Source organism: Gymnodraco acuticeps, unplaced genomic scaffold (genome assembly GCF_902827175.1).
Source record: "Gymnodraco acuticeps unplaced genomic scaffold, fGymAcu1.1, whole genome shotgun sequence".
NCBI classification, from domain to species: Eukaryota; Metazoa; Chordata; class Actinopteri; order Perciformes; family Bathydraconidae; genus Gymnodraco; species Gymnodraco acuticeps.
In genome coordinates, this window is record NW_022989748.1 from 623,572 (window position 1) to 648,680 (window position 25,109).

Consider the following 25,109-nt stretch of genomic DNA (forward strand, 5'->3'; position numbering starts at 1 on the left):
AATTCATGTTGTTTGATCTACAAAGACACTCAACACCTCACGTTAAAGCCACTGGCTGCCAAGTAGAACCAACATGTATTTTTTACAGTAGAGTCTAAAGATCGAACAACTTAAGCTATTTAAAGTAGGCCTGATATGTGCTATCCCCTTTAAGATGTTTCGATGTAACGGGAAAGAAGAACAAGCAACAAAAACAGAGATTGGTATAATTCAATCAAGCATGAAAAGAGTCTCTACTGAAACGGGTACATGTAATGTACATATCTTATAAACATTTTTTTTTTTTTATATATGCTGCTGGACTTAGAACGACTTTGTCCAACTCAACCCTTAAAGCAGACTGCCTGCGAGGAATGTCTCGTCTTTTTTCTCCTTATTTTTTAGCAAATGGTGGCTGTTTCACCTGTTTAATACTCAGACTGTATGCATTAGCTTCCAAAAATAGATAGAGCATTTACATTCTGTATACAGACAGGTAGAGGTGAACAGGCTGGCAATCTTCTACTTTAAAAATGATTAGAGCTCAAAAGGTCAGCGTACATATTTAAAGGAAGTGCTCACACCAGCAGGATGTTGCTGCTGCTGTCCTATACATTTAATACAAACAATTTGATGCACTTTTTTTGGGCTCCAATATTTCTTGACCTGAAAAGCAGGTTGATTATTGTAAAAGATGCAATTTACACTGAACTGAATGAAAAAAACTACCACAAAATAATACGTTGTTAAAATTCCATTTAAATAGATGTTAGTTTACAAAGACGTTTGTGTGGGGGGGGGGGGGGTAGACAGATAGACAGGCAGCCAGTGCTCGCTGAAGGATGGAGGACAGGAATCTCACCCAAAAACAATCTATCTTTGAGAAAAAGCAGAAATGATATTCTTCCCTTAGCCTTCCCTGACCTTCATCCCTCTTCAGCACTTGTGGTCAGTAGTCAAATTCACATAAAACTAAACATTTACATGGAATACATGTACATAGAGTGCCATCATTATACCCTCAAAGCAGACAAGACAACTAAACAGAGTGGTATACAAGAACAAAAAAATAGTCTTCAAAAATGGCTGAAATAAAGATAGAGGAAACTTTTAAAGTACCGTTTGTGCACTATACAATCCTACATTCAATATTTGGCTTAAATGAACAAACTGGGGGAGCTGTGTGGGATCATTTTAAGACATATTCACCCTTAAATAAAATATAACACAAGCTCTTCCTATGTCACTCTGGAGGTGAACGACTGTTACCTATAAAATGATATGTTAAGAGGTCACGCTCTGAATTTTGAGGCTTCAGTGAAGTTAAAGCAAAGAGCTGGGGCTTCTTACCACATTATAGAACAATTAAACAATTTGGTATATTGAGCAGATCTGCAATAAGAACGCAAAAGACCACCCTCATTTGGTGATTCAGACCTCAAATACAGGCGCATTTTTACATTAAAACGTCATGATGCAGCTTTATATCCTCATCTGAAGAGTGCCTCCTACAGTACTGATGCTTTTAAAGCATACTAGGATAGAGCAGATGTCACATCAAGGGACTAAGTTCTGAATGCACATACACACACTTTCAAATACCCTTGAAAAGTTTCGGCCATATTTGTAAAGTTATGGGATTGTGTCTTGTTTTTCAAACGGGATAGATTGGATGGGATGAGGATTTTAAAGGCTTTTGGCCACTGAACCAATTAACTCCGAGTGTGTCCCACTGCATTTTTATAGACGCCTCATTACAAAATACAGTGTCATGCGTGTGTGTGTGTGTGTGTGTGTGTGTGTGTGTGTGTAGTGTGTGTAGTGTTACATCACTCAAGCCCTCCCTATTCTCTCTCTCAAACAAACACACTCGTATCTAGACAGATGGATGGATGTCTGCTGACCTCTGCCAACCTCCCATTCAACCTTGTCTGGATTCAGTTTGGAGGTTAGAGGTCAGAGACTTGATGCTAAACAATGATGCTGCGACAGATGTGTGTGTGTGTGTCAGGGTACAGTGTAATAGGATGATCACGCTCCATGAATGAAAGGCGTTAAAATAAATAGCCAACGCTGCAGCTCCCCTAGCTGGTCAGCTCCTGCCATTACAGTTAAAAACTAAACTTTTAAACCCTTTTGTTAAAATGTTGCCCTCTTTTACTCTGGAAAATGATCTCTCAGCGTTGTTTAAAAAAAATGTTATGTAGTACTTAAAGAACTCCATAGGCTTTGTTTTAAATAGTTCCTCATCTATTTCTAGGGAATAAGACCATTATGAATCTACTAACATCATATTACCATTAATTGCTTGGGTTAGCTGTATTTATTCTAAAAGGTTTCCCTCAACAAAGTCATCCGTTTTCAAATCCTGCTCTTCTCTCTGCACAGTTTAAAGCTTTCAAAGTGAATAAAATGTGAATGTAAAGCTGGTTTCTAACTACAGTAAAGCTTACTGACCAGACAATTTAAATGATGCTAAAAATAAGGCATCAGACGATATGACATTAAAAGCAAGACATAGACCGAAAAGTAAAAAAAGTAATGATTCTAATGAAATCTTCCAACAAAAAGGCATGTGCATCTGACAAAAGCAGCAAAATAAAAAATTATATAGCTCTGTAGACACGAACATAGCAGTCTGTAATAAAAAAAGGAATAAAATTAGTAAATAATTAATATCACTACTATCCCACATTATAATCATTATAGACCCCAGTTGAATGTAAGCATTTTCTTTTTACAAGTAATAGTTTTAACTGAACGACATCTCCGCCTCTGATAGGACAGGAGTGGACGAGGAAGTGGAATCAGCCAATGAGGCGGTGCTATTGTCCATGCTCCTGTTCCAGGGGCAGCGGTCGGGCGTGGAGCAGTTGGAGGGGGGGCCCGACCTGGGGCTGCCCTGGTTTGAAAAGGGCGAGTACAGGGCGTCTGTCCTCAGCCCTTTGTTGTGCAGCTCCACCTGGAGGTGCTGGCAGATCTCCTCCTGCAGGCGCTCATACTCCTGGTCCAGATCCCTCTCCAACTGAGACTGGAGCTACAAGAGAAACACAAAATACACCAAAATATAAACAAATATATTCAAACATTTAATACTATGGTGTCCTATGGTCTTTGTAGGTAACATGAAAAAAAATAATATATATATATATATATATATATGGACCCTGGGGAGGAGGATAATATTCCGGGGGAAAACGTAACATTTCAGATTAAATAGGCACATTTAAATACGGTTATTTATATAAACATAATTGAAATACGGTTATTTATATAAACATAATTGAAATACGGTTATTTATATAAAAATAATTGAAATACGGTTATTTATATAAACATAATTGAAATACGGTTATTTATATAAACATAATTTAAATACGGTTATTTCTTTGTCTGTTTTGGCCGATCCAAGCCACCGTACTGGTTTAAAGAAGCTGTCGTGGCGTTTTAATCCGTTTCTACATTTAATAGCCACTTTCCTCTATCGGGGTTGTGGGTTATGACGTGCCACTCTTTGCTTCCAAACAAACTTTGTGGAGAGCGTTGTAGCGTTGAATCACATCAGATGTATTCTTTGATCAAGGCGGCATACAAGCATGAAGACAAACTTCCTCGCTTCAAATTAACTAAAAGTTCTCCGTATCAAAAAAGAACAAAAAGAACACGGTCAAAAGACTATACCGCTTCCCGTCTAATCACACACTCAGCTGTGTACCATTGTCATGCCATATATAGGCATATAGACATGCACGTCATACCCGACAGCGCACATTTGACAGCAAATAAGTGACCCTTAAATGTATATCTTTTTAACTGTAGTGTGACCCACAAAAGTAAATAGTTAAGAGTTTACTCTAAAGCCTTATTCAAAACATTCAAACCATAAAGATGAAAGGAAAATGGCTCTAACAGAAGCAATATGGTCGCTTGACAAATGAGTGACTCAAAAAGTCATTTTAATCTCAGAGAACCTTCTATTTATTTTTTCTTGTTAATGCACAACCTTATTATCACCCCCCTCCCCCAGCTCCATAGTTATTCATTAATACCTATTGTACAATGACCCTGATTTGTTGTGGTACATCAATGTCAGTGTGAGTCGATGTGTTTTGCTCACCAGAGGAAGTTCATCATCTATGTGTTGCAGCATCTCCCGGTGCCTCAGCATCAGCTTGTCCTGCCTCCTGGTCTGAGCCGCCTCCAGCTGGGGGGGAGGAAATAAGAGAAGGAAGGGAGTAAGACATAGGAAGGAAGGAAGGAAGGAAGGAAGGAAGGAAGGAAGGAAGGAAGGAAGGAAGGAAGGAAGGAAGGAAGGAGACAATGGGAGGTACATTGGATGGGTGTCAGATGGGGCAGAAAAGGTTGCAAGGAAAGTAGAAATGGAGAATGGACAGACGGGAAGAAGAGCAATATGTAAGAGGGGATTCAAAAAGAAAGGATGAGGGAAGGAAGAACGGAGGATAAAATAGGCAGATTAGGGAGGAAGGGAAAAGAAGATGATGTGTGTGAAGAGGGGAGTAAAGATGATGACAAAGGCATACAAATGTACAATAAAGTAGATAAATGGCATTCCTCAAGGACTGACTGTGTGTGTGTGTGTGTGTGTGTGTGTGTGTGTGTGTGTGTGTGTTTCTTACCCCGCCGATTAAAGAGACAGAATCCTGAATATGTTTCCTGTTGATCTCATTCAATTCCCTAGAGAGAGAAATAGGGAGAGGAAGAGAAGGTGCAAGAGGTGTAAAGAGATGTGAATAAAAACACTGTTCCGACTGCCTTAACATGAAATGAAATCTTTAATTCCAGACGAGCTCATTACGTTTCTGCCTTGTCTTTGTCGCGGGTCTTGGCGTCGCTGATGCTGTTCTGTCGCTTCCTGTCCATGATCCTCTGGAGCTCTTTCTTCTCCCTGCAAGTACAATGATATTACATCCAACTGAAGACAACTTGCAATTACCAGAGGGGACTTTTCATGGGAACATTTTTGTGAATGTTATTCAAAAACAATGCTTGTGGCAAAACCAACAGTCCCAATATGGCATTATGGAGAAAACTAAGACCTATTGATGCCATAAGCAGCTGCACTTACTTCTCGCATGTCTCCTTGAGCTTCTTCAGCTGAGCTGCTTGGCATTCATTGGCCGTCTCCTTTAACTTCTTGAAGGCCTGAAAACAAACGGCAGCAGACGACCAGCTGTCATAGAATCGCTTTTTTAGAGGTCAGCTAATGAGGAGTGTTTGCATATTTAAGAATTCATGCAGGGGTGCTGTGTTATTCGAAGTGTGTCACCTTGAGCATGCAGAAGTATGCAAAGAATGGGGGAATGAATCTCTGTGTGTGTGTGTGTGTGTGTGTGTGGTGTGTGTGTGTGTGTGTGTGTGTGTGTGTGTGGTGTGTGTGTGTGTGTGTTTGTGTGTGTGTGTGTGTGTGTGTGTGTGTGTGTGTGTGTGTGTGTGTGTGTGTGTGTGTGTGTGTAACATAACATAAAAACAACAGAACAACAATAAGGATGACATACAACATAATGTACAGTTTACAAACTCTATTTACAGTGACAGGTACCATGAGTATCAAACAGCATGTCACCCAGCTGAGTTTTAAAATGATGCAGGGGAACCAAAGTGCTCAGTTTTAAACATGTTTGCAGACTGTTCCAAGTTAGTGGAGCTGCACAACTAAAAGCTTTCTTCCCTAAGACAGTCCTAGCACTTGGCACATTTAATAAAACAACATCATGAGATCTCAGGCAATACGTACTTTCAATTCGTCGAGAGATCAGAGAGCAGATATAAAAAGGTAGTTTACCCAACATGGCTTTGTAAATGAACATGTACCAATGACTGAGCCTCCGTACAGTTAGTGAAGGCAGACCTGCCTTGGCATACAGGGTACAGTGATGAGTAAGTGCTTTACAGTTAGTAACAAATCTCAGGGCACTGTGATAGGCGGCATCTAACTTTTCCAGGCAATGGGCAGGTGCATTCATATAGATCAAATCACCATAGTCAGCACAGGTAAAAAGGTCACAGTGACTAGCCTTTTCCTGGCTTCAAAAGAGAAACAGGACTTGTTTCTGAAAAAGAAACCTAGTCTAACCCTCAGCTTTTTAAGCAGATTAATGACCTGAAGTTTAAAAGTAAGACAATCATCAAGCCAGATACCTAGGTATTTATAACAGATAACCACTTCAAGTACTTGTCCTTGCATAGTAACAATATCCAAAACAGGCTCTGTAGTCTTTTTAGCTTTTGAAAATAGCATTACCTTGGTTTTATCAACATTTAAAATAAGCTTAAGTTCAGCAAGCTGAGTCTGAATAATGTTAAAAACAGCCTGTAATTTAACACCAGCCTCCTTAATGGAGGGACCTGCACAATACATCACGGTATCATCAGCATAAAAATGTAAAGTAGTTTCATCCACATTTTCACCTAAACTGTTGATATATATGGAGAATAAAAGTGGACCTAAAACAGAACCTTGAGGAACACCATTAGCAATGTTTAACCACTCAGAAGACAGCCCATCAAAGTGAACACATTGGGATCTTTCAGAGAGGTAGTTCACAAACCAACCCACTGCATGGCTGGATATGCCGATACTGAGTAGCCTCTGCTTTAAGATGCGATGATCGACGGTATCAAACGCTTTGGACAGGTCAATAAATAGAGCTGCACAACTCTGCTTATTGTCTAAAATACTCGTAATGTCATTCACCACTTTCATTGTGGCAGTGATGGTGCTATGTTGCTTTCTGAAGCCTGACTGATGTTTAGACAGGATATCATTTTTACATAAAAACTCCTTTACCTGTTCACTCACTAGGCGTTCGAGCACCTTCGCCAGAACTGATCATTTAGAGATTGGCCTATAGTTATTTAAAATAGTTGCCTCCCCTCCTTTCAGTAAAGGCAAGACATAAGCTGACTTCCATACTTTTGGAATTGCATTTGTGCTGAGGGAGAGGTTAAAAAGAGTAGTAAGAGGAAGAGCAATAAAATCTGCAGCTATCTTTAAAAAGAAAGGTTCTACGTTGTCCGGGCCAGCCGGTTTCTTAGGATCTAGCTTAGATAAGGCTTCATGAACAACATTGACAGTAAAAGGAGTAAAACTGATAGGGTTTTCCAGACCACATTGTTCAGAGTCACGGATTGGGGTGTTCACAGCAGCAGAGTTAGTGACAAAATCAAACATAGAACCGCAGGACACAAAATGCTCATTAAAGCAATTTAACATAGTGGCCCTGTCCGATATAGAGCCAGATGCTGTGGTGAGGCACGGAGGTAGCTCATTACGGATCTCACCGGTGGATATCGATTTTATTGCTTTCCAAAATTTCCTAGGATTATTTAGGTTTTCTGTGGTAACTGACAAATAGTACTTCGACTTTGCACTTTTGACATTTGAAGTGAAGCTATTCCTTAGCTGCCTAAAACGCAGCCATTCTACCTCTGAGCCTGATTGCCTAGCCTTAGCCCAGGCCTTGTTTCTCTCATGAAGGAGACTAGACAGCTCAGCAGAAAACCAAGGATTGTCTCGTCCCTTTACTCTAAATGTACGCAGGGGTGCATGTCTATCAATGATCTCCATAAAACCAAGATAAAAATAAGACCATGCGGTTTCCACATCAGCACACAGATCGATTTTACCCCAATCAAAATCAAACAGATCATGCACAAAACCCTGCTCAACAAATGTTTTTTGTCTCTCTTAATGATAATGCGAGGTTTAACCTTTTGGACCTTAGTGTCCCTAATTGTGGCTACAACACAGTGATCGCTCAGATCATTTGCAAATACTCCCACAGATGAATATTTATGGGGAACATTAGTTCAAATGAGATCAATTAGGGAGGATTTATTAGGGGACTTAATGTTAGGGCAAGTAGGACTGTCAACAATCTGAGTAACATTCAAAGAGATACAAAGGTTTTTAAAATCCTCTGACACTGCAGTTAACCAGTCCCAGTTAAAATATCCAAGTAGCACTATTTCCTTGTAGTCTAGTTGTGATAAAAGATTTGCTAGTGAAGACAAGGAGTCTTTCACAGCTGAGGGGGGTCTGTAACAACTCACTACCATGACCTGTTGACCCTTTGCCACTTCTATATTTATGGCTAAAAATTCAAATTGCTTACTGATCGATTTGGAAACTACAGCGGTTACACTGAACTTATTCTTAACATAAATGGCAACGCCACCACCTTTATTAGGCCGGTCGGTACGATACACATTAAAACCATTTAAGGCAATGTCAGAGGCCAAAATAGATTTGTTTAGCCATGTTTCTGATAAGACAATGACGTCAGCGTCAGTCGATTTTGCGGCATGAAACCCAACCCAGACCTAGCTTTAAAATCAGCAGGAGTAGCGATCTGACTACTACTACTGGGCGGACCAGGGTTAGGTTGAACATTTCCTGACAGTAATAACAACAACAAAACCAAGCATCTGTGTGTGTGTGTGTGTGTGTGTGTGTGTGTGTGTGTGTGTGTGTGTGTGTGTGTGTGTGTGTGTGTGTGTGTGTGTGTGTGTGTGTGTGTGTGTGTGTGTGTGTGGTGTGTGTGTGTGTGTGTGTGTGTGTGTAGTGTGTGTGTGTGTGTGTGTGTGTGTGTGTGTGTGTGTGTGTGTGTGTGTGTTGTGTGTGTGTGTGTGTGTGTGTGTGTGTGTGTGTGTGTGTGTGTGTGTGTGTGTGTGTGTGTGTGTGTGTGTGTGTGTGTGTGTGTGTGTGGTTACCTCCTGCAGGTGTGTTTGCTGCTTTTCCCGCTCCGGTAGGTGAAGCTGCTGTCGGAGTTTAAGGAGTTCTTGCATCTGCCACTCCCTCAGCTGGACCGACTGCTTCTCCAGCTCCTGATCCAAAGCGGTTAGCTCGCGCTGCACCGGCTCATTGGGCTCACTGAACACACAATGAACTCTGGTTAAACACACAGTATGTCATGTTCTGCCACTAGTTGCCTTCACCACCATTCTGGAGGTGTTGACCCTGAGCTGAATTATCTGCTGAGATCTTCTCCTCCCCAAAATATAGACCTTTGATTAAACCCGATAAGAAACGGTGAATAAATATGTTTTAAATAATGTGAGTTTCTCCGGTGCCTTACACAGCTTGTGTCTCTGATGATTTAAGATTCTGATGTGCAATGACTTGAATCACTCATCTGGTTAAAATATACAGTTAAAGAACAACCTAGATCGAACAGGGTTTGTGAGAAATGTGGCTTTAAATTGGACAACAACTCACTTTCTGACAGCTTCTTGCAGACGACACAGACACATGCTTAAAGGGAATAAGACCCCATTACAGAAGACCAAATAAAAAGGCACCGTTACCAGTTTAAATTACAGATTTTTGTTGGAAACATTTGGGTTGATGCAAGTACACAACAATTGAAATAACATTTGTGAACTCATTTAACACTGAAATATGAAATATTATACCCTTAGGTCAGCCTATTTAGATCCATCTATCTTTATAATATCAATCTATTCTTATTTTTCATCCAATCTGTTTCTCCTTCCCGCCCTAATTTACGATCTAATGTTTGATCTACTGTTCTTTCTTCACACACACACTTACTTCTTCCTGATGCTCCGTTTGAGGTGTTTCTCCATCTGACTGCGTCTCCTCTGGGTGTCAGACTGAAGCTGGCTGCTCCGACTCTTCTGCTCCTTACTCAGATTCCACACCTACAAACACACGGGGACATTTTAAATCATTTGTTTTGCCGAGGAAAATTACATCACACGGAAAAATATAAATCCTATGGATGGAAGAGCATGTTTCTGTGTATGTACCTTTTTGAGGTGCTTCTTTCGGATCTCTTTGAGTTCTTTGCTTTGTTTCTTTTGGAGCTTCAAGTAGCCCTTCTGCTGCTTCAGCTCCTCTATAGACTGGACCTGGATGTCTGACAGAAAGAATTATAACCAATTATCATATCATTCCATTTGAATAATACTGACAAGACCTGCTAGTTTGTCCAAGTGATGATAGGGAATGAATGCTAGTTTGACCTTACCTGCCAGGACAGTGGCTATGAGGTCCTCCTTTGGACTTTGTACTACTACACACGCATGCAACAAAAAGAGAAGGAGACGCACAGACAGAATGAGTGAAATGGAGATGGGAGAATGAACCAGGAACACATAATTGTGCCTAATGCAACTAAGAAATAGCTAAACACTAAAAAGCTTCCAATAAATGACATGCATGATTTTCACAACACAGTGAGTGGATGTCTGTACTGTTAATGGTCTCTTAATAAATGATACCTGCAATCTAATGTAATACTGACAGTGGAAACACATTAATGGCAGTAAGTTAAACGTATCAATCATTGAAAGTGATGCCAATCTAATGTATTACATTACCATAACACACTTTCCTAAGTGCAGAGAAATGACAGGTGTGTGTGAGACAACATGTATCCTTGTGTATGAACAATGTGTAGAGGTCTCTACCCTGTGCATGAGGTTTGATGATGTCAGGGGCTTCGACCGGTAGGCAGGGGGGAAGGTTGGGGGAGGGGGAGGGTCCCTGAAAGACCTCCCACTCCCCCTTGCTCTCGTGCTCTTTGGGCTGGTTGGGAATATGCTGGAAAAAAAGCGACAGGAAGATGAATTTGAGTGATTGACAGCACACCGTTTGCAGATATTCAAAAAATGCATGGGGTTTTAGAGATTTTTCTTAACCACACACGTTTTGAATGATGTGTGAATCATCAGGATGTTGTTGTCTTACCTCACTGTTGTCCTCTATGAGAACAGCCAGCTGAGTCTCCCTCTTGTGTAACTGACTGATGTGCTTAATGGGGTTGGTCAGAGCCTCTGCATACTCTGAGAAAAACACACACACAAGGTCGTTACTATCATACACAACTGTGACATTATTCTTGAACATCAGCAAAGTTGTATGAAGTCTTTTATGGTAAATCAAGTCTTAAAATCAGGAAACTTTCATTAACTTTAATATTTCTAACGTGTTCCCTGTGATATTGTCTAAAACGTTTTTTAGCAGTAAAGCAGAAAAGTCAACAGTCAGCTAGTAAAATCGTACAAATAGATAGCAAAACATAATGGATGAACAGCTGGAATCTATATCTGAATGTAGTGCCACTTTGGAGTGAAGGGACTGAAGTGTGAGTGTGTTGCAGTGTTGTTGTTGATGTGGGTCTCACCCTGGTGTTCATTGGGGATGTAGTCCTGAGCCTCAGTGTAGACCAGCAGAGAGGGCAGGATGAGCGGCTGGTTCAGCTCACTCTTCAGATTAATGTAGTGGTAGCCTGGAGGGAAGGAGGAAGAAAAGAAAGATGAAAAGAAATACATGAATACTCTCCATTGGTCCTGGAGAGGATAGTGGACAGCAACACTGAGTGCAGAAATACAGGACATCCGCTTTGTAATAACAAGACTTTTCTATGGAAGTCTAAGAAAGAAAAATATCTGGTGATCCATTATGCAACAATCTAAAATCATGTTAGATGCTTTTCTTTAGATGAGGTTTAATTTGTCCATGCATCTTAACAAGTTCATTCAGTTTGAAATCAACATCAGATATTCACCTATTTTCCACAAATATTCAATTAAACATGTTTGTTTAAAGGAATGAGCCTGGCAAACCTTATTTTCACCCGTTCTTACTAAATTAAGAAAATAGATCATACGTTTTTTCATATTGTGTGTGTGTGTGTGTGTGTGTGTGTGTGTGTGTGTGTGTGTGTGTGTGTGTGTGTGTGTGTGTGTGTGTGTGTGTGTGTGTGTGTGTGTGTGTGTGTGTGTGTGTGTGTGTGTGTGTGTGTGTGTGTGTGTGTGTGTGTGTGTGTGTGTGTGTGTGTGTGTGTGTGTGTGTGTGTGTGTGTGTGGTGCTGACCAGGTCTTATGGCTGACACAGGGAGGATTCGATGTCCAATAAACTTTCCATTTTCTTCAAACACCGCTATCCTCAGAGAGGCCAGTGTGGGGAGGACCACCTGCAAAGAGAAGAGGTGATGTCATTGGTGCAGTTAACAATCAGGAGTATAAAGACAGACAATGAAGGCTGACAGGACATTTCACATGACATCTGTATCCTAGTATGCACACCTTATTAAACACAAACATGTCATCGTCCCACACGGGGTCCAGAGAGTTCCCATTGGATGTTTTGGTTCTGTACTTCCTCTTTGTATCAGCAGGAAGTCCAAATATGTCCACTTCCACATACACGCCCACCTTTTTATCAGTCAGAAACTGCCCTGAGATCACCTGGTGGAAATCCAACAAGTTAATTATAACAACTCTTAAGAGAACTTTAATATCTGAATGATGGCATGTTTTGTCCTTACCCTAATTTTAACAGTATTAGCGACTATCCCATCCACTATGTTTTCTGTGAAAGGGTCAAACTGTTTGTCCGTCCTTCTCATGAACTCAGGTTTCAGCAGGTATCCGCTGTGGCCGTTGTACTCAAACACACCCATGTTCAGCTGCATAGGGAGGTCTGGAGGAGGAATGCAGAGAAAGGGGGGAAAGAGATGAGAGGCATCAAGAAAAGTTGGGAAGAGAGGGATTTACAGGGATGAAGACTAAGATGCTTTAGCTTGACCTCTCCGAGTAGGGAATTGTTTATAAGGCTGAATAAGCTTTCTAAATACCACAGTATCTGCCAGCTACAGAAATAAAAACTTAAAAAGACCTTATTTATGGTTCTGTGGATACTTTGTACTTTGAGGCCATCTCATGCTAAACTGCAAAATGACCCTCAGTAGAATGTGCTCAAACAAACAAGGTAGCATCAAATCACATTCCGCTTGTTTACATATTGTATTGTGCCTAACTTGTGGATTAAAACATATCAGGTATGAAATTAATCGGCAGAGGCTTTGGTGAAAGACCAAACTTTTCAATGGATTTCAGTTTTTAATAATAATTATAATACATGTTATTTGGAGGCGCCTTTCTTAACACCCAAGGACACTTTACAATTCATAAAATATTCGGAAAAAAAGGTTAGCAACAGTAAAACCAGACGAAAAAACAAGACTGGAAAACAGCGTTATAGCAACCTGTTAATCACAAGTAAGCAAACGCTGCTTTTTCCTTTCTTTTTGTCAAAATGGGGCAATCATTTACAAACTTAACATCATGCTGTATTAAAGAATGATTGGCAATAGTGTTTCAGATCATAGACTCCTAGTAATAAGTCAAATGAGAAATACGGTCATTTTCTCATAGACTTCATAAATGAGCACAATAGATGTATCCAGGAAAAAGTTCAAAAAGGCTGCGGACAAACTGCGGATACACACAGGAAAGGAGTAGGAGATATAAACGGGACTCACCGAGGGTCTGGAAGTTTAGCGCCACCATCTGGCAGCCGACGTTCCAGAAGAGCTGCGGCATGTAGTTGGAGCTGTCCACCCTCGTTCCTTTAGGGTAGATTCTGCTCAGCTGGTTCTTATTGTACCTGGAGGAGCTCTGTTAAGAACCAAACACTGTATACGTAGCATATGTGTTAGCAGACATCATTTTGTTCATGTTATTTTAAAGTCAAGGCAGCTTTGAAGATTGATACTCCCCCACTACTTTCCATTCTAATGGGCAAAATAGACGCGTTTGAATTTCCTAAAATAAGTTGTCAAAAGGTAACAAGCCTTCAAGGATACTCTACAAACTTGATGGGGGAAGCCTTCAGGATGTCCATGCCTTTTGTTTCCACCAATGAGGACATTTCAAAGTACTTTCTTCTCTCTGGTGGACAGCAAGAGAGAGAAATAAGAGAACAAATTCATTCAGAAAAACCGACACTGTTTTTACTGGTTCAGAAATTGGTTAAAATAGTCAATGTGAGACAGGTCTGTATGACAAGATCAATAACCACAAATGACTCCACCTTCTTTCACTTCATATCTTTCTCATACACTTGTCTTTTTGTATCTCAGTAGTTGTTTTATGTCTCTTTGTAGATGTGTTGTGTCTCATCGTAGTTGCTCTATGTCTCTTTGAAGTTGTTTTACCCCTTTTCATAGTTTTCAATCTCATTGTAGTTGTTTTGGTCTCTTTGGCATAGCTGGTAGGCCTGTTTAGTAATCTGTCCATGCACACACATCCACACACTTACTGTTTGCCACCTCAAAGCTCTTGAATTTGACAGGCTCGATGTAGTTGACAAGAGTGGACATCTCCTCTGTGGCGTTCACCTCACTGCTGGCTGTACCCTGAAGGAGGCAGATAGCACTGATCCATCAATCATCCAGTCACACAACACTTCAGCCCTTCACAACATCATCACCCGCTGGAGGCTCTTACCTCGTCAGAGTTGGGCTTCTTCTGGTCTGTCACCGGTTCGTCCTCCTCATCCTCCTCGCTTTCTCCCTCACCCCCTGAGACATGTAATACATACACTTTAGGCAAAACTTATGTCTAACTTAATAAAACTTAAATCCATCTGTGCCTTCGTTTAGAACCCACCAAGGGATTTGCGTGGCTCAGAGTCTTTGACCATCCTCTCAGCTAGCTTCTCCTCTCCGTTAGTCAGCAGCTGGCTTCCCTCGCCATCTGTCAGTGGGCCTTCTACACATTTAACAGGAAACTTGTAGTTTAGTGCAATAAAAGTTTAAAGGAATAACGGTTATTTTAACTCCATTGTAAGCTTGTAAGATCCTATTCCTCAAAACACTCATTAGAGTCAGATGGGAGTAACATTAGAAGTGAAATCAGAGATATAGGTAGTCGCCTGCTCTCACCGTTGTTGTGCGACGGTTGCTCCTCCAGCTCTCTGCGCCGTATGCTGCCGCTACTCGAGGGTCGGTGGTGCTGGTGCTTCTTCTTGTTTTTGATGAGAATCCTCCCCAGCAACTCCTGTGGGGTGGGGAGCGGCTGACCAGGGTCCAGCTGACCAAACACAAAGACAACATGTAACATTTGGAAGAAGAATTAAGGTAAGTAGGGCTGTGTCAGTGATGTGGACCGGCAACATATCAACATAGTTGGTGTTAAGACACACAAGTCACAGGGTTAAACACAAACACTACTGTATGACTTTGTAAATAAAGTTAACAACCTTAAAACTGTTTAAATTAAGAACAGTTTAAGATTCTTAAAACTCGGATAATTGTGTTTAATTTCAAGTGTTTACACTCTGCCTTTTCAAATACTTTGGTAAAAAACTACATTATATACATGCAGATTAAAATGTATAATTAAACACATGAGGAAATGTTTACATATACTTTCTATGAATACAAGCTCATCAGGAATTTCATTCATACAGTATGTACTTCATTTTCGAACCCTGCTTTTACTTTCTCAGAAAAACACTAGAATAAAAATGAAAACATGCACAACTTTCTGCAAATACCCTTATGTACCCCTTTCACCTATAGCATAATAGAAACCGATCACACAAAATGTTTTAATGATCAAATCTGGTACCAGGATGGTGTAAGGTTTTTTTTTAATACAGAGAAATGCATCACAAGTTGTGTCTCAGCAAAAAAATATCATCTGGTTATCACAAGCTGTTTCATCCTTTTGATGGTTTGTAAGTTGATTAACACCATGACTGTGGAGTCAAAGGACATGAGTGTGTTGAATCTTTCCTTAAGGAAATGTCAGTGACAAACCACTTAAGATGCATTTATTTTTGGTCAAAAAAAGGCCTTAAAAGGATACCATAACTGAATGTATCCCACAAGGACATTGTTCACGTCAGATCTGCCTGGGGGTTAGTCTTACCGGATATTTCTCCAGTGGATCGATGAGCAGGGCGTCTCCAAAGATGGTCCTGCAGTACTCTGCCATCTTGGCCTGCTGCTTAGCCCTGACAGAGCAAGAGACACGGGTTACTTTCTCATTTACTTTAACCCTTAAATTAAAACCCAAATTCCTCGCGATTATCAATTGCTGTTATAACAGCCCAGATTTATTCTCGACATCAAGGAAGACTGTTTAAAACTTCCAATAAATGCTTGAATATTGCATCTGGTTCTAGTGATATATACAATATAGCTTTATTTATAGAGCACTTTAAACCTCCAGACCAAAGTGCTGTACAGGCAAATAAACAAAACATACAAAAAGTAACACAGCTCAGCTCACACACCATAAAACAAGTACAAGTAAAAAACAATAGACAATTTAAAAGCAGCGCTCTAAAAGATATACATTTGTCACTTACGAATCTACGTGGTTTTCAAAGGACAGGATGAGGGGGTACGCCGACGTCTTGAAAGCACTCTCTGCTATCGCCTCGATCACCTCCTGCAGGCAGAAAGAATCAAACATTAAAAGGAGCTCTAAACATGTTTTGCTTCAGTTCATTTTTGGCAAGAGGTCCTCATAATAATGTTTTATAGTTTTACTAGCAGAGGAGGAGAAATCGCACCACAGCTGTGGTGGAAAGGGGAACATATAAGTCAATAAACCATCAAATAAACTAGACCCAATGTCTTTTTTTCTATTGAGGTTTTCCAATGAAGCTTTATATGTCTGTCCCCATATCTTAAGAAAATATCTTTATATAGAATGCTAATTTAGAAATTAAATGTTCGAATTAATAATTCATGGTATTTACAGTAACGCTTTTCCAAGAGCTCAAAGCGCTTTACATTATATTACATATACTGTATTAGACATGTAATACATTGAATACTGTGGATAATACGCACAGGAGAAATTTTAGGGTGAAGTGTCTTGCCAAAGGACACAACGACATGCTGTCTGCAGTGGCGGTCAAGGTGGGATTGAACCTGTATATCTGAAGATAAGCACACTAAACCACAGCCGCCCCAATTCATGTTCATGGCTGAAGTGAACATTTAACACCCTTGTAAAATCCCGTATAGTACATATATATGAGAGCAAAGTCTCTTTAACATTCAAACTCAAAAGGGAATCATCCTGTATAATAAATGAAAATCAACCCCACCTTAAAGGGGATCTCAGTGGTCATGGTGAAGCCGTGGGTGATGTAGGGCTCCTCGTCCTGCGGCCGGCCCTTCCAGCAGTCCAGCTCGATGCAGCGGCAGCCGGTCAGCAGCACCTGGCGGTACATCTCCACCGAGGAGAGGCCGGTCAGCTGACCCACTGCACACACACAAAGGAAGGGCAAATGGTTTTATATAAAGATATTCAAAGTTAGCATTGATAAACTCAGGTAGGTACTAGGCTGCATTTCTTGCAAGATAGCAACTAATTATTCTGGTGCAAATTCACTTTGAAATCTGCTTTGAAATTACCTAAAATTCTGGCGAGAAAAGCTATTGATGCGGAAATGGTCAGGAATGAAGTCTCCTCTACTTCCATTAGAAAAACTGTAATCGTAATCACTGGGTACTTTGACTCTAGAAAAAACATGACGCTCTTTCGATAGATGAACTCTTTTTTTGCAGAAATGTAAGAAACCATTGCAATGGTTTTTGATATGATCATTGTAATATTGTTTTCTGAATTTAAGTTAATTATACCTGTGTAAAAATGTCTGAACTGGGGACACTGAGCATTAATCCATATATACAAAAATGTGCATTTAATGTCACCATTGTCTGTCTCTTACTATAGTTGCCTCATTTCTTTATTTTGTATCTTTCAAGGAGCGGTCCTGTAACATTTTGTCTGTACGTTTAATTCTTTGGAAAATGTTGAATATTAAAAAAAAGTCAAAGCAAAAGAATGCAGCATCATACGTGTGTTAGTTCTGAGGTGTGTATCTTTTTTACCTGTGAGGTATGTGTTGTGTGATGAGTTGATGAAGTAGTGAGACAGAGGCTGATTCATGTCGTCGATGATATCCAGCCTCTCTGGAGGAACGATGCTGTTTTCTTCTCCTCCCAGATACCGAGTGAAGGCCTGCAAACTGATCTGATCTGAGACAGAGAGATGGGGAGAAGAATGAAACGTGTTAACCTGTAGTTAGAAAAGGTCAAACTTGTTTGGGGCTCTGAAGATTTGAAGGGCAGAGACTGGAGGATACTATAATTAAGTGACGTCATGTGCTCGATTACAAACTGACAAAAAGGCTTCTGTTTTCTGACTTAAAGGGAGCTCTAGCTGAGTCTGAACACTGTGGGCTGGATTCTTGATTACCTCACAGTTGTTGGCTTAACAGTGTCCTAGCAGGGCAGCTAACGGCAGACAAGGCTGTGCAAGTTCCACAGTTTTTCCACAGCAACACATGTCGAGGACATTTGATCAAAATCGCAGCTGATTCCCACATTCTGGATGAGAACAGATATCTATGTCAGTGGATGTCTAAGGATTTAAGAAAAGGACAACCTGATGCTTACAAGAACCAGGAATAAATCATACCAATAAACCTGTAATATTCTCAGTACTACTGCAGCTGGTAAACACTGCTTTGGGATAAACAGATCAAATCTACAAGAGGACACAGCTGCACGTACTCTGAGCTCTTGTTTTGAACCCTTATTTACGTGACATGATTCTCTTTAAGTGTGGGTCTTTGATTCAGCAGCTAAATAAGGTCAGCGTATCCTGGATATGACCTTGGATGATCTTTGGGCAGCTAATTAAAGGTAAAAAAAACAGGACTGATTTATATTAGCAGCACTGTGTATTTTTATCGAATGGAACATTTGTATTCAAAGTCCAACGTCTTCTAAGGTCTTGTTTTATCAGTTTAATATGAAATAAAAAAGAGAAAGCAGGATATGTCGAAATAAGCTGAATTTTTTTTTGCTTTTTGGCATGAGAAATTACTTCAACAATAATTTATTTGGCCATAAGCTTATTGTTTAGTTGATTGATCTTTTCAGCTCTATTAATCACACAATGGAATTTCTACCAGGTTGTAAGCTATGTTTTTTTTATCAGTATCAAAAGCATGAACACCCTTCCAGAGGTGAGGACATACAAATCCAAGCTAATTTTGTTTGTCTTTACATCTCTGTTCTGTCAAATGCTGGTGCATGATGCAGAAAGAACATTTGATTGCAGCTGCAAATTCAGATTTCTCTGTCAATATAGCCCATGTTGTTGCTTAATTCGAGTACACAAGCCATCGACATAAAATGATTCTCATAAATGAAGATCACATGTTTTATCTGCTCTGGATACAAGCATCTAAATGTCAGGAATGTGTACACATAAATAAAGAACTCTCAAAGTGACGTACCTCTCTCCAGCTGGCTGACGTTGGTCTCGTATTCCTCCATGATCTGTCGGACCTGCTCTCTCTTCAGGGGGGGGTACAGCACCTCGTTCAGTCGGGAGTCTCGCTGCCTGTGGTTAATGAATTCTATCAACTGGTCCAAAGAGATGAACGGCTTCCTCTTGGAGCCACTGCGAAAGAGAAAAGAGTGTGTGTGTGTCACCGATAAAGGTTGCTGGCATTACAAGGAATCCTACAAATACAACTAGAGCACCATTATGAAACGATTTAGGGTGGGGGTTAAACCTTTGGACAACATAATGGAAAGAGATTGGATTTGTTTGTAAAAAAAAAATGTTATCACATACCTTTCCTCAAAGATGCTTTGTATCTCAGGCCGGAGACAAAGGCTTTCAAGAAACTTCTGGAAGGCGTCCCACGTGAAATCATCTGGCTTGATTCCCTCGGTCTGCTGAAGGAGAACAAACAAGATTGTATAGAAAGATATGGAGGGAAAAGAAAGAAGGAAAATGACCAAACTGAGGATAAAATACTAAATGTAACACATGTAAGTCATTCTAATCTTTACTAATGATCCCCAAAAACATTGAAATACTGTAAATGTTAAGGGCTGAAGATAATTAAGCCCAGAATTGTGGATCAGATGTCCTTCTGTCTTTTCCCTCTACATGTGTGTTCTGCTACTCTTCCAGCAGGAGGCACCAGAGCACAACAATACAAAGAGAAGTGCTGACAGTGCAGTTTGCCCAATCTTACCTCTTACTCAAAAACGAAATGTCTTGTGACTCTAAACTGATTTTCAAGAAAGATTGCACTGATCAATTAGACAAAAAGAACCTTGTTGTTCACCTAACAAACCACACGCCTGCGGTCCCTTTCACTGCAGAGACTTTTAGGTTTGACAGAATGAATGAAGCCTGGGTTTCTGTTTTTTTAACAGTTGGAAATGTATTAGGGACTATTGTGCAACTTCTCACCTACTTGATATCTTGTTTATGCAACCTTAAAATGGGGTTACTATTGTGTCTTCATTTTGCAATCAAGCATAAGACTTTTGCACTGTCAATAACTGCAATCTAAAGTTTTGTTTGCGAATCCAAACGTTTAGTTTGATGTTGCCCTAAATGTGAGTGACAGCTTGGCATCATCCGCAGTTAATAAATGAGAGCTGTGAATCGATGTGTGCTTATTAAACATCCGTGTTGGTCGCAGCCAAACTTCTGGTTTGGCAAGCATAGCTTTGGAATTCTTCTTAGCACAACTCTTTATCTTTTTAGATTGCAGACACATTTGCTCTAAAGTCTTTTTGACTGTATATTAAAGAGAAACCCCATACCTTAATTGCAACAGGAAAAAAAAATGGTATAACATTTAGGAAAATAGACGTATTTATTCAAAGTTAGGTGATAAGATTTACACTACTCGGTAAATATGAAGGTACCAGTAGCTGGTTAGCTTAGCACAAAGCTAAGTAGAAAAATCTAGCTGTGACTGCGAACCAGTATTTAAAGTCATTAGCATTATATATGTTGTTTGTTTCATCTGTGCCAAAACAATCTTAAACTCTTGATTAAAGTTCATTAAAATGTCCACTTTAAAGCTACTCTCCCACAAGCCTGCAGCCTTTGGTGCCTTTCTAACAGAGCAAAGGCATGCAGAGAATGCTTTGCAGCACCCCAGGGTGACGGACTGATTTGCAACTTTTCGAATTTATGAACCAACATACTGAACAGGCATTTTTAAAGCTGCGCTGTGGTCAGTGATGGTTTCAGATGATTACCTTGTTATTGACGAGGCCACACTGCTCCAGAGCCGTCTCCACTCTCTTTTTATCTGAGAACATCTTGAGGATACTGACAGAAAGACAGAGAGTTTGGAGAGTTAGCAGTCATTATTCAAAAGGATTCCTTTAGCATGATCATCAACAGTGAGGAGGTAAAACCAAAAGTGAACTTAAGACGAGAGAAAGTGGAAGAGAGACAGAGAAGAGGAAAGGAAATGAAGAAGTAGAGAGCACTGGTGTTTACAATTCTGTACAGAGTTTAAAATGTGGTAGATGTGTGTGTTTCTCACTTCTTCACAGGAATCTTCCCATCCTGATTCACCTGCAGCTTTAACTTAGTGTACCTGAAACAGAAATACAGGGTTTAAAAACCAATATCTGAAATCTACAGTTCCCGAAAGTTAAGATAAGACTTCTTCTTACGCTTTGTGCAGGAAGGTGTTCCGCGATGCGTTCTGGGAAAGTATGTTTGTGGCCAAGGTGAAGAGCTCATCTGTCCAAATCTGGAAACACACATAACAGGGTTGTTTAACTCTTCGTCTGATGTCAAAACTAAGTGGAACAGTTACTATATACACACCACACACACACACTCAGAGGAGAAATCCCTCTTTACAACCCCTAAACACGCACATGCCTTGATGTCAACATCGTAAAGTGAGCAATTAGCATATGTCCTGAGGAAAGAAGGAGACAAGTTTAGGGGATAAGGAGAGAGGATGGAGAGATGACAAGAGGAAGATAAAATAAAAGGGAAAGTTCAACACTTAACCTGTATTAACCTGTCTAACCTGTATCGCTATTTATTAATCTAGATTGTTTTGGTGTGAGTTGATCACAAGCCTCTTGCCCATGAGACAATGAACGCTTCCCTTTGTGTGGTAATACAGTTGTGAGGTGTAGTTTGGTATCGAGAAAATAGTTCCTACAGGAAACACAAGGTGGAAGAAGTACCCGGATGATTATTGTGTTTAAATACTCGATTACAAGTAAAAGTCAAAATGTCAATTAAGTAGTAGTAATTAGGAGTTTTATCAGCAAACGTTCTTTCCTGCGTGAAAATCATAATAACAGAGTGTTATATTACTATAGAATATTATATATTGCTGTTTTTATCACAAATAAATGCATATAGGAGCATGCTCATGTTGTATTTTGTGTATTTAAAATGGTTTAATACTGTGTTCAGGAGTACTGTATCATATCAATAAGGCATACATGGGTTTCCGATTTGAAAGTAACTACAAGCATTAAATAAATGTTGTGCAGTAAAAAAAAAGTACATTTATGTCAAAGTAGTACTAAAGAATGGGACTTGAGAAAATGTACTCAGATGAAACTGCTTACAACTAGGTCTATAGCCAACGTCGATAATCTTAAGTAACCGTATTGTCATTTCTGAAAAAATATAATGCTTTTGTGGTTTTGAATAAATGTTTTAGGCGAGTGCCATCCGCTTATATTGTAAAGAAGGCACACCTATATAGGCAGCTCATATTTAAACAATCTAGATTGAGTTTGGGTGAACTGTTCCTTTAAAGCCAGGTTTAAGTGAGTAGGTAATTGGACGGTGGTTTCCATGGTTACCTTGGCTGTATCTTCCTGCATGGCCTGGAAGTTCAGGTAAGAGATGTTGACCAGGTCATTGCCATAGACGACGGTTACCAGCTTCCTCTCGACGCTCTCCCCCTTAACGAAGCCGAGCACGTCCCGCAGCTTGGCGTCCTGAAACAGAAACACACACTTTTTATAGACACACACTTTGCATACATAATGTATCGACCACAACACTCTCCATCCTTCCCGCTCCAGCTCTCGGTCTCCTGAGAACAGTAAATGTGATGCATGTGGTGTAGCACTCTGATCTAATTAACTAAACGACTCTTTCCTCCTTTTTAGACTCTTTATCTACCACCAACCGTCTCTAACACTCAATGTCTCTCCATCACTTCCTCTCTATCATGTCTCCCTTTCATTCCAATTTAACTAATCAACTCGGATGGACGTTCATCAAGACAAATCCGGCCAAAGTAGCGCACAAAATGTACTCAAGCAGCAAGCGAGAGTTTAGAGGATCAGTGCAATCAAATTACGGAGAAAACAAACAGCGTCCATGTGACTCAAGACGTTACACAGGCCTCACTTTAAACAGTTTTCTCTGAAACCATAGAAATAGTCCTCGTAAAACTGTTGACAGCGAGTTCTGTGGATTTTCAAGAGCAACATTGCATCTGGATATAAACATTTTAGATAGAACATCTACAGTGTGTCCCACACACAGTACGGTTTGTTAACGGCCGCCAAAGCATCCCTGCTGAACCTGTTCACATGGCAATCGCAACAACGGTAAAACAGAAGAAGAACACAGACAAAAAATAGAATCAACCTTGAGTCCACCAATTGTTATTTTTCAATCGGTGGGAACCATCATTATTTGCAAACATTTTAAGAAAATAGATAAAGGTGTAGTGTAGATCTCCAACAATAAGTCGACCAACGATTGAGGCAAGCTGTGGCTCAGGAAGTAGACGGTAGTCGTCCAATTGGAAGGGGTAGTGGTTTGAGCCCCAGTCCATCAGGACGACATGTCTTTGGGAAAGATATTGAACCCCAAATTGCTCCAGATGGCATTGCGAACAGTGTGAATGTTAGTCCACGTTTGGGATTGGAACCTTGTATGGCCACCTCTGCCTCTGTAGGGATGTGTGTGAATGCTGGTTTGTGCTGTAAAAGCGTTTTGATTGGTCGCAAAGACTGGAAGAGTGCTCCATGAATGCACTCCTTAAGTATTACACAGAGAAGTAGCTGAATATCATCTGGAGTTTACAAATGGTTCGCCTCTGTCCAAATGTGTCTGTCTACTGTATGTTCTTAACACAGTGTGGTCAATGTGGTAGACACAACTTCATATGCAATCATTTAAGAAGGACATAGTACACATAGTACTGATAAAGCAGTTTGACCAATATACAGATCATTCTATTTAGTTAAAATAAATAATAAACAATAAGTAAAAACATTTAAATAATGATAATCTATTTATCATTTAAAGAGCTGTTTTTATTTAATCCACCCGTGGTTTGGTGCAGTTCAGGAGGCATACACTTAGGTTTCTTTTACCCAGGGTTTTCTCTGATAACATCTCTGTAAACTATCTGCAGTTTGTGACTTTAGGCAGTTGAACCAGTCTGATATGATTCTTTTTTGTTTCTTCTCTAAAGACCACATTTCGAAATAACTTACCATGTCATCACCACATGACAGCCTACATTTCACATAATAGATCCTAGAAATGCTGTTTTCCTGACATTATGCCTAAGATTTTTGGTTTGAGTTATTAGCAAATAACTATAAACTCTTAACCAAATGAAAGCAGAATCAAATGTCACAGTGACAGCTGTTTTGTAACCAATTTGAGCCAGGAGGCAGCATATGTTTGAACCACTAAAGCCACTGGCAGCGTAATATCAGCGTCTCCTTCAGCCTGATCTATGTCTTACAAAACGACTTCCTCGCTAACGGTCACTGGTTATATCACTTCCTGTCTGAGAGCCCATCTGTCAGCAGGCTCATTAACGCTCCGTCACCTTTGCACCATCAGCTGAGGGAGGAAACACTCGCAGACAGTGGACACACACGGTCACATCTTTCTGTGACAGTCACACGTCTGGTCAGAGGACAAAGTTATCAACAGCAGAAGGTGACAGCTTCTTTCTCTATATAACACACACACACACACACACACACAAAATTACACACATATACACACATTACTGACCTTTGGTAGTTTGGCGTATTTTCCTGTCCTGGTGTCCCTGATGGTGTTGATGTCCAGAGTCTCCACCTCCTATAAAACAGATTAAATAAAATATAAATAAATAAAAAGATTGAGATTAGTGTCAGTCAATCCCTAATTGATCACTTATTTTGCATCAATGACAGAAATTCCCCAATTGTATCAGTAATAGCTGCCTGTAGAAATATATTATTAACTCAACCAATGAGGTAATGTCTTTTGGTTGTCAACAGGATTTGCATTTCATTTTTGGAGCAGCTCAGAATTTTGGTATTTTTGAATGGAAACAAATGAGTAGCCATCATTTTTGGTGTACTATTCAGTATCACTGTTGAAAATCAGGGAAAGAGGAAGCAGTGAGATTAGCTGTAATACATAATCACTTACAATATAGGGACAGTTAAGGGCCTACACACATTTATTTGTTTAACAAAAGGCCATACCATCAG

The 25,109-nt window shown here is 40.0% G+C and overlaps 1 protein-coding gene across 5 annotated transcripts in view; it reads right to left on the bottom strand.

Moving 5' to 3' along the window:
- Positions 1-752: 752 nt before the first annotated feature.
- plcb3 (phospholipase C, beta 3 (phosphatidylinositol-specific)) overlaps positions 753-25,109 on the bottom strand; it is a 53,459-nt gene continuing 29,102 nt past the window's right edge. For 2 of the 5 annotated variants that reach the window (XM_034223165.1, XM_034222902.1), the window contains exons 3-34: positions 24,643-24,711; positions 22,452-22,589; positions 21,288-21,367; positions 21,155-21,208; positions 20,862-20,934; positions 19,429-19,532; positions 19,085-19,251; positions 17,670-17,816; positions 16,880-17,037; positions 16,130-16,212; positions 15,688-15,772; positions 14,697-14,844; positions 14,422-14,523; positions 14,260-14,333; positions 14,072-14,168; positions 13,617-13,701; positions 13,293-13,417; positions 12,297-12,451; positions 12,055-12,216; positions 11,843-11,942; positions 11,151-11,255; positions 10,715-10,809; positions 10,435-10,567; positions 9,993-10,037; positions 9,772-9,881; positions 9,554-9,663; positions 8,713-8,872; positions 5,066-5,142; positions 4,796-4,885; positions 4,617-4,674; positions 4,097-4,183; positions 753-3,016 (exon numbers count right to left, since the gene is read on the bottom strand). In XM_034223165.1, the coding sequence (XP_034079056.1) occupies positions 2,732-3,016; positions 4,097-4,183; positions 4,617-4,674; positions 4,796-4,885; positions 5,066-5,142; positions 8,713-8,872; positions 9,554-9,663; positions 9,772-9,881; positions 9,993-10,037; positions 10,435-10,567; positions 10,715-10,809; positions 11,151-11,255; positions 11,843-11,942; positions 12,055-12,216; positions 12,297-12,451; positions 13,293-13,417; positions 13,617-13,701; positions 14,072-14,168; positions 14,260-14,333; positions 14,422-14,523; positions 14,697-14,844; positions 15,688-15,772; positions 16,130-16,212; positions 16,880-17,037; positions 17,670-17,816; positions 19,085-19,251; positions 19,429-19,532; positions 20,862-20,934; positions 21,155-21,208; positions 21,288-21,367; positions 22,452-22,472 (3,375 nt within the window). In that variant the 5' untranslated portion in view covers positions 22,473-22,589; positions 24,643-24,711 and the 3' untranslated portion in view covers positions 753-2,731. The remainder of the gene's footprint in view (positions 3,017-4,096; positions 4,184-4,616; positions 4,675-4,795; positions 4,886-5,065; positions 5,143-8,712; positions 8,873-9,553; positions 9,664-9,771; positions 9,882-9,992; positions 10,038-10,434; positions 10,568-10,714; positions 10,810-11,150; positions 11,256-11,842; positions 11,943-12,054; positions 12,217-12,296; positions 12,452-13,292; positions 13,418-13,616; positions 13,702-14,071; positions 14,169-14,259; positions 14,334-14,421; positions 14,524-14,696; positions 14,845-15,687; positions 15,773-16,129; positions 16,213-16,879; positions 17,038-17,669; positions 17,817-19,084; positions 19,252-19,428; positions 19,533-20,861; positions 20,935-21,154; positions 21,209-21,287; positions 21,368-22,451; positions 22,590-24,642; positions 24,712-25,109) is intronic. The other 3 variants (XM_034223009.1, XM_034222934.1, XM_034223081.1) reach the window with 3 other exon arrangements.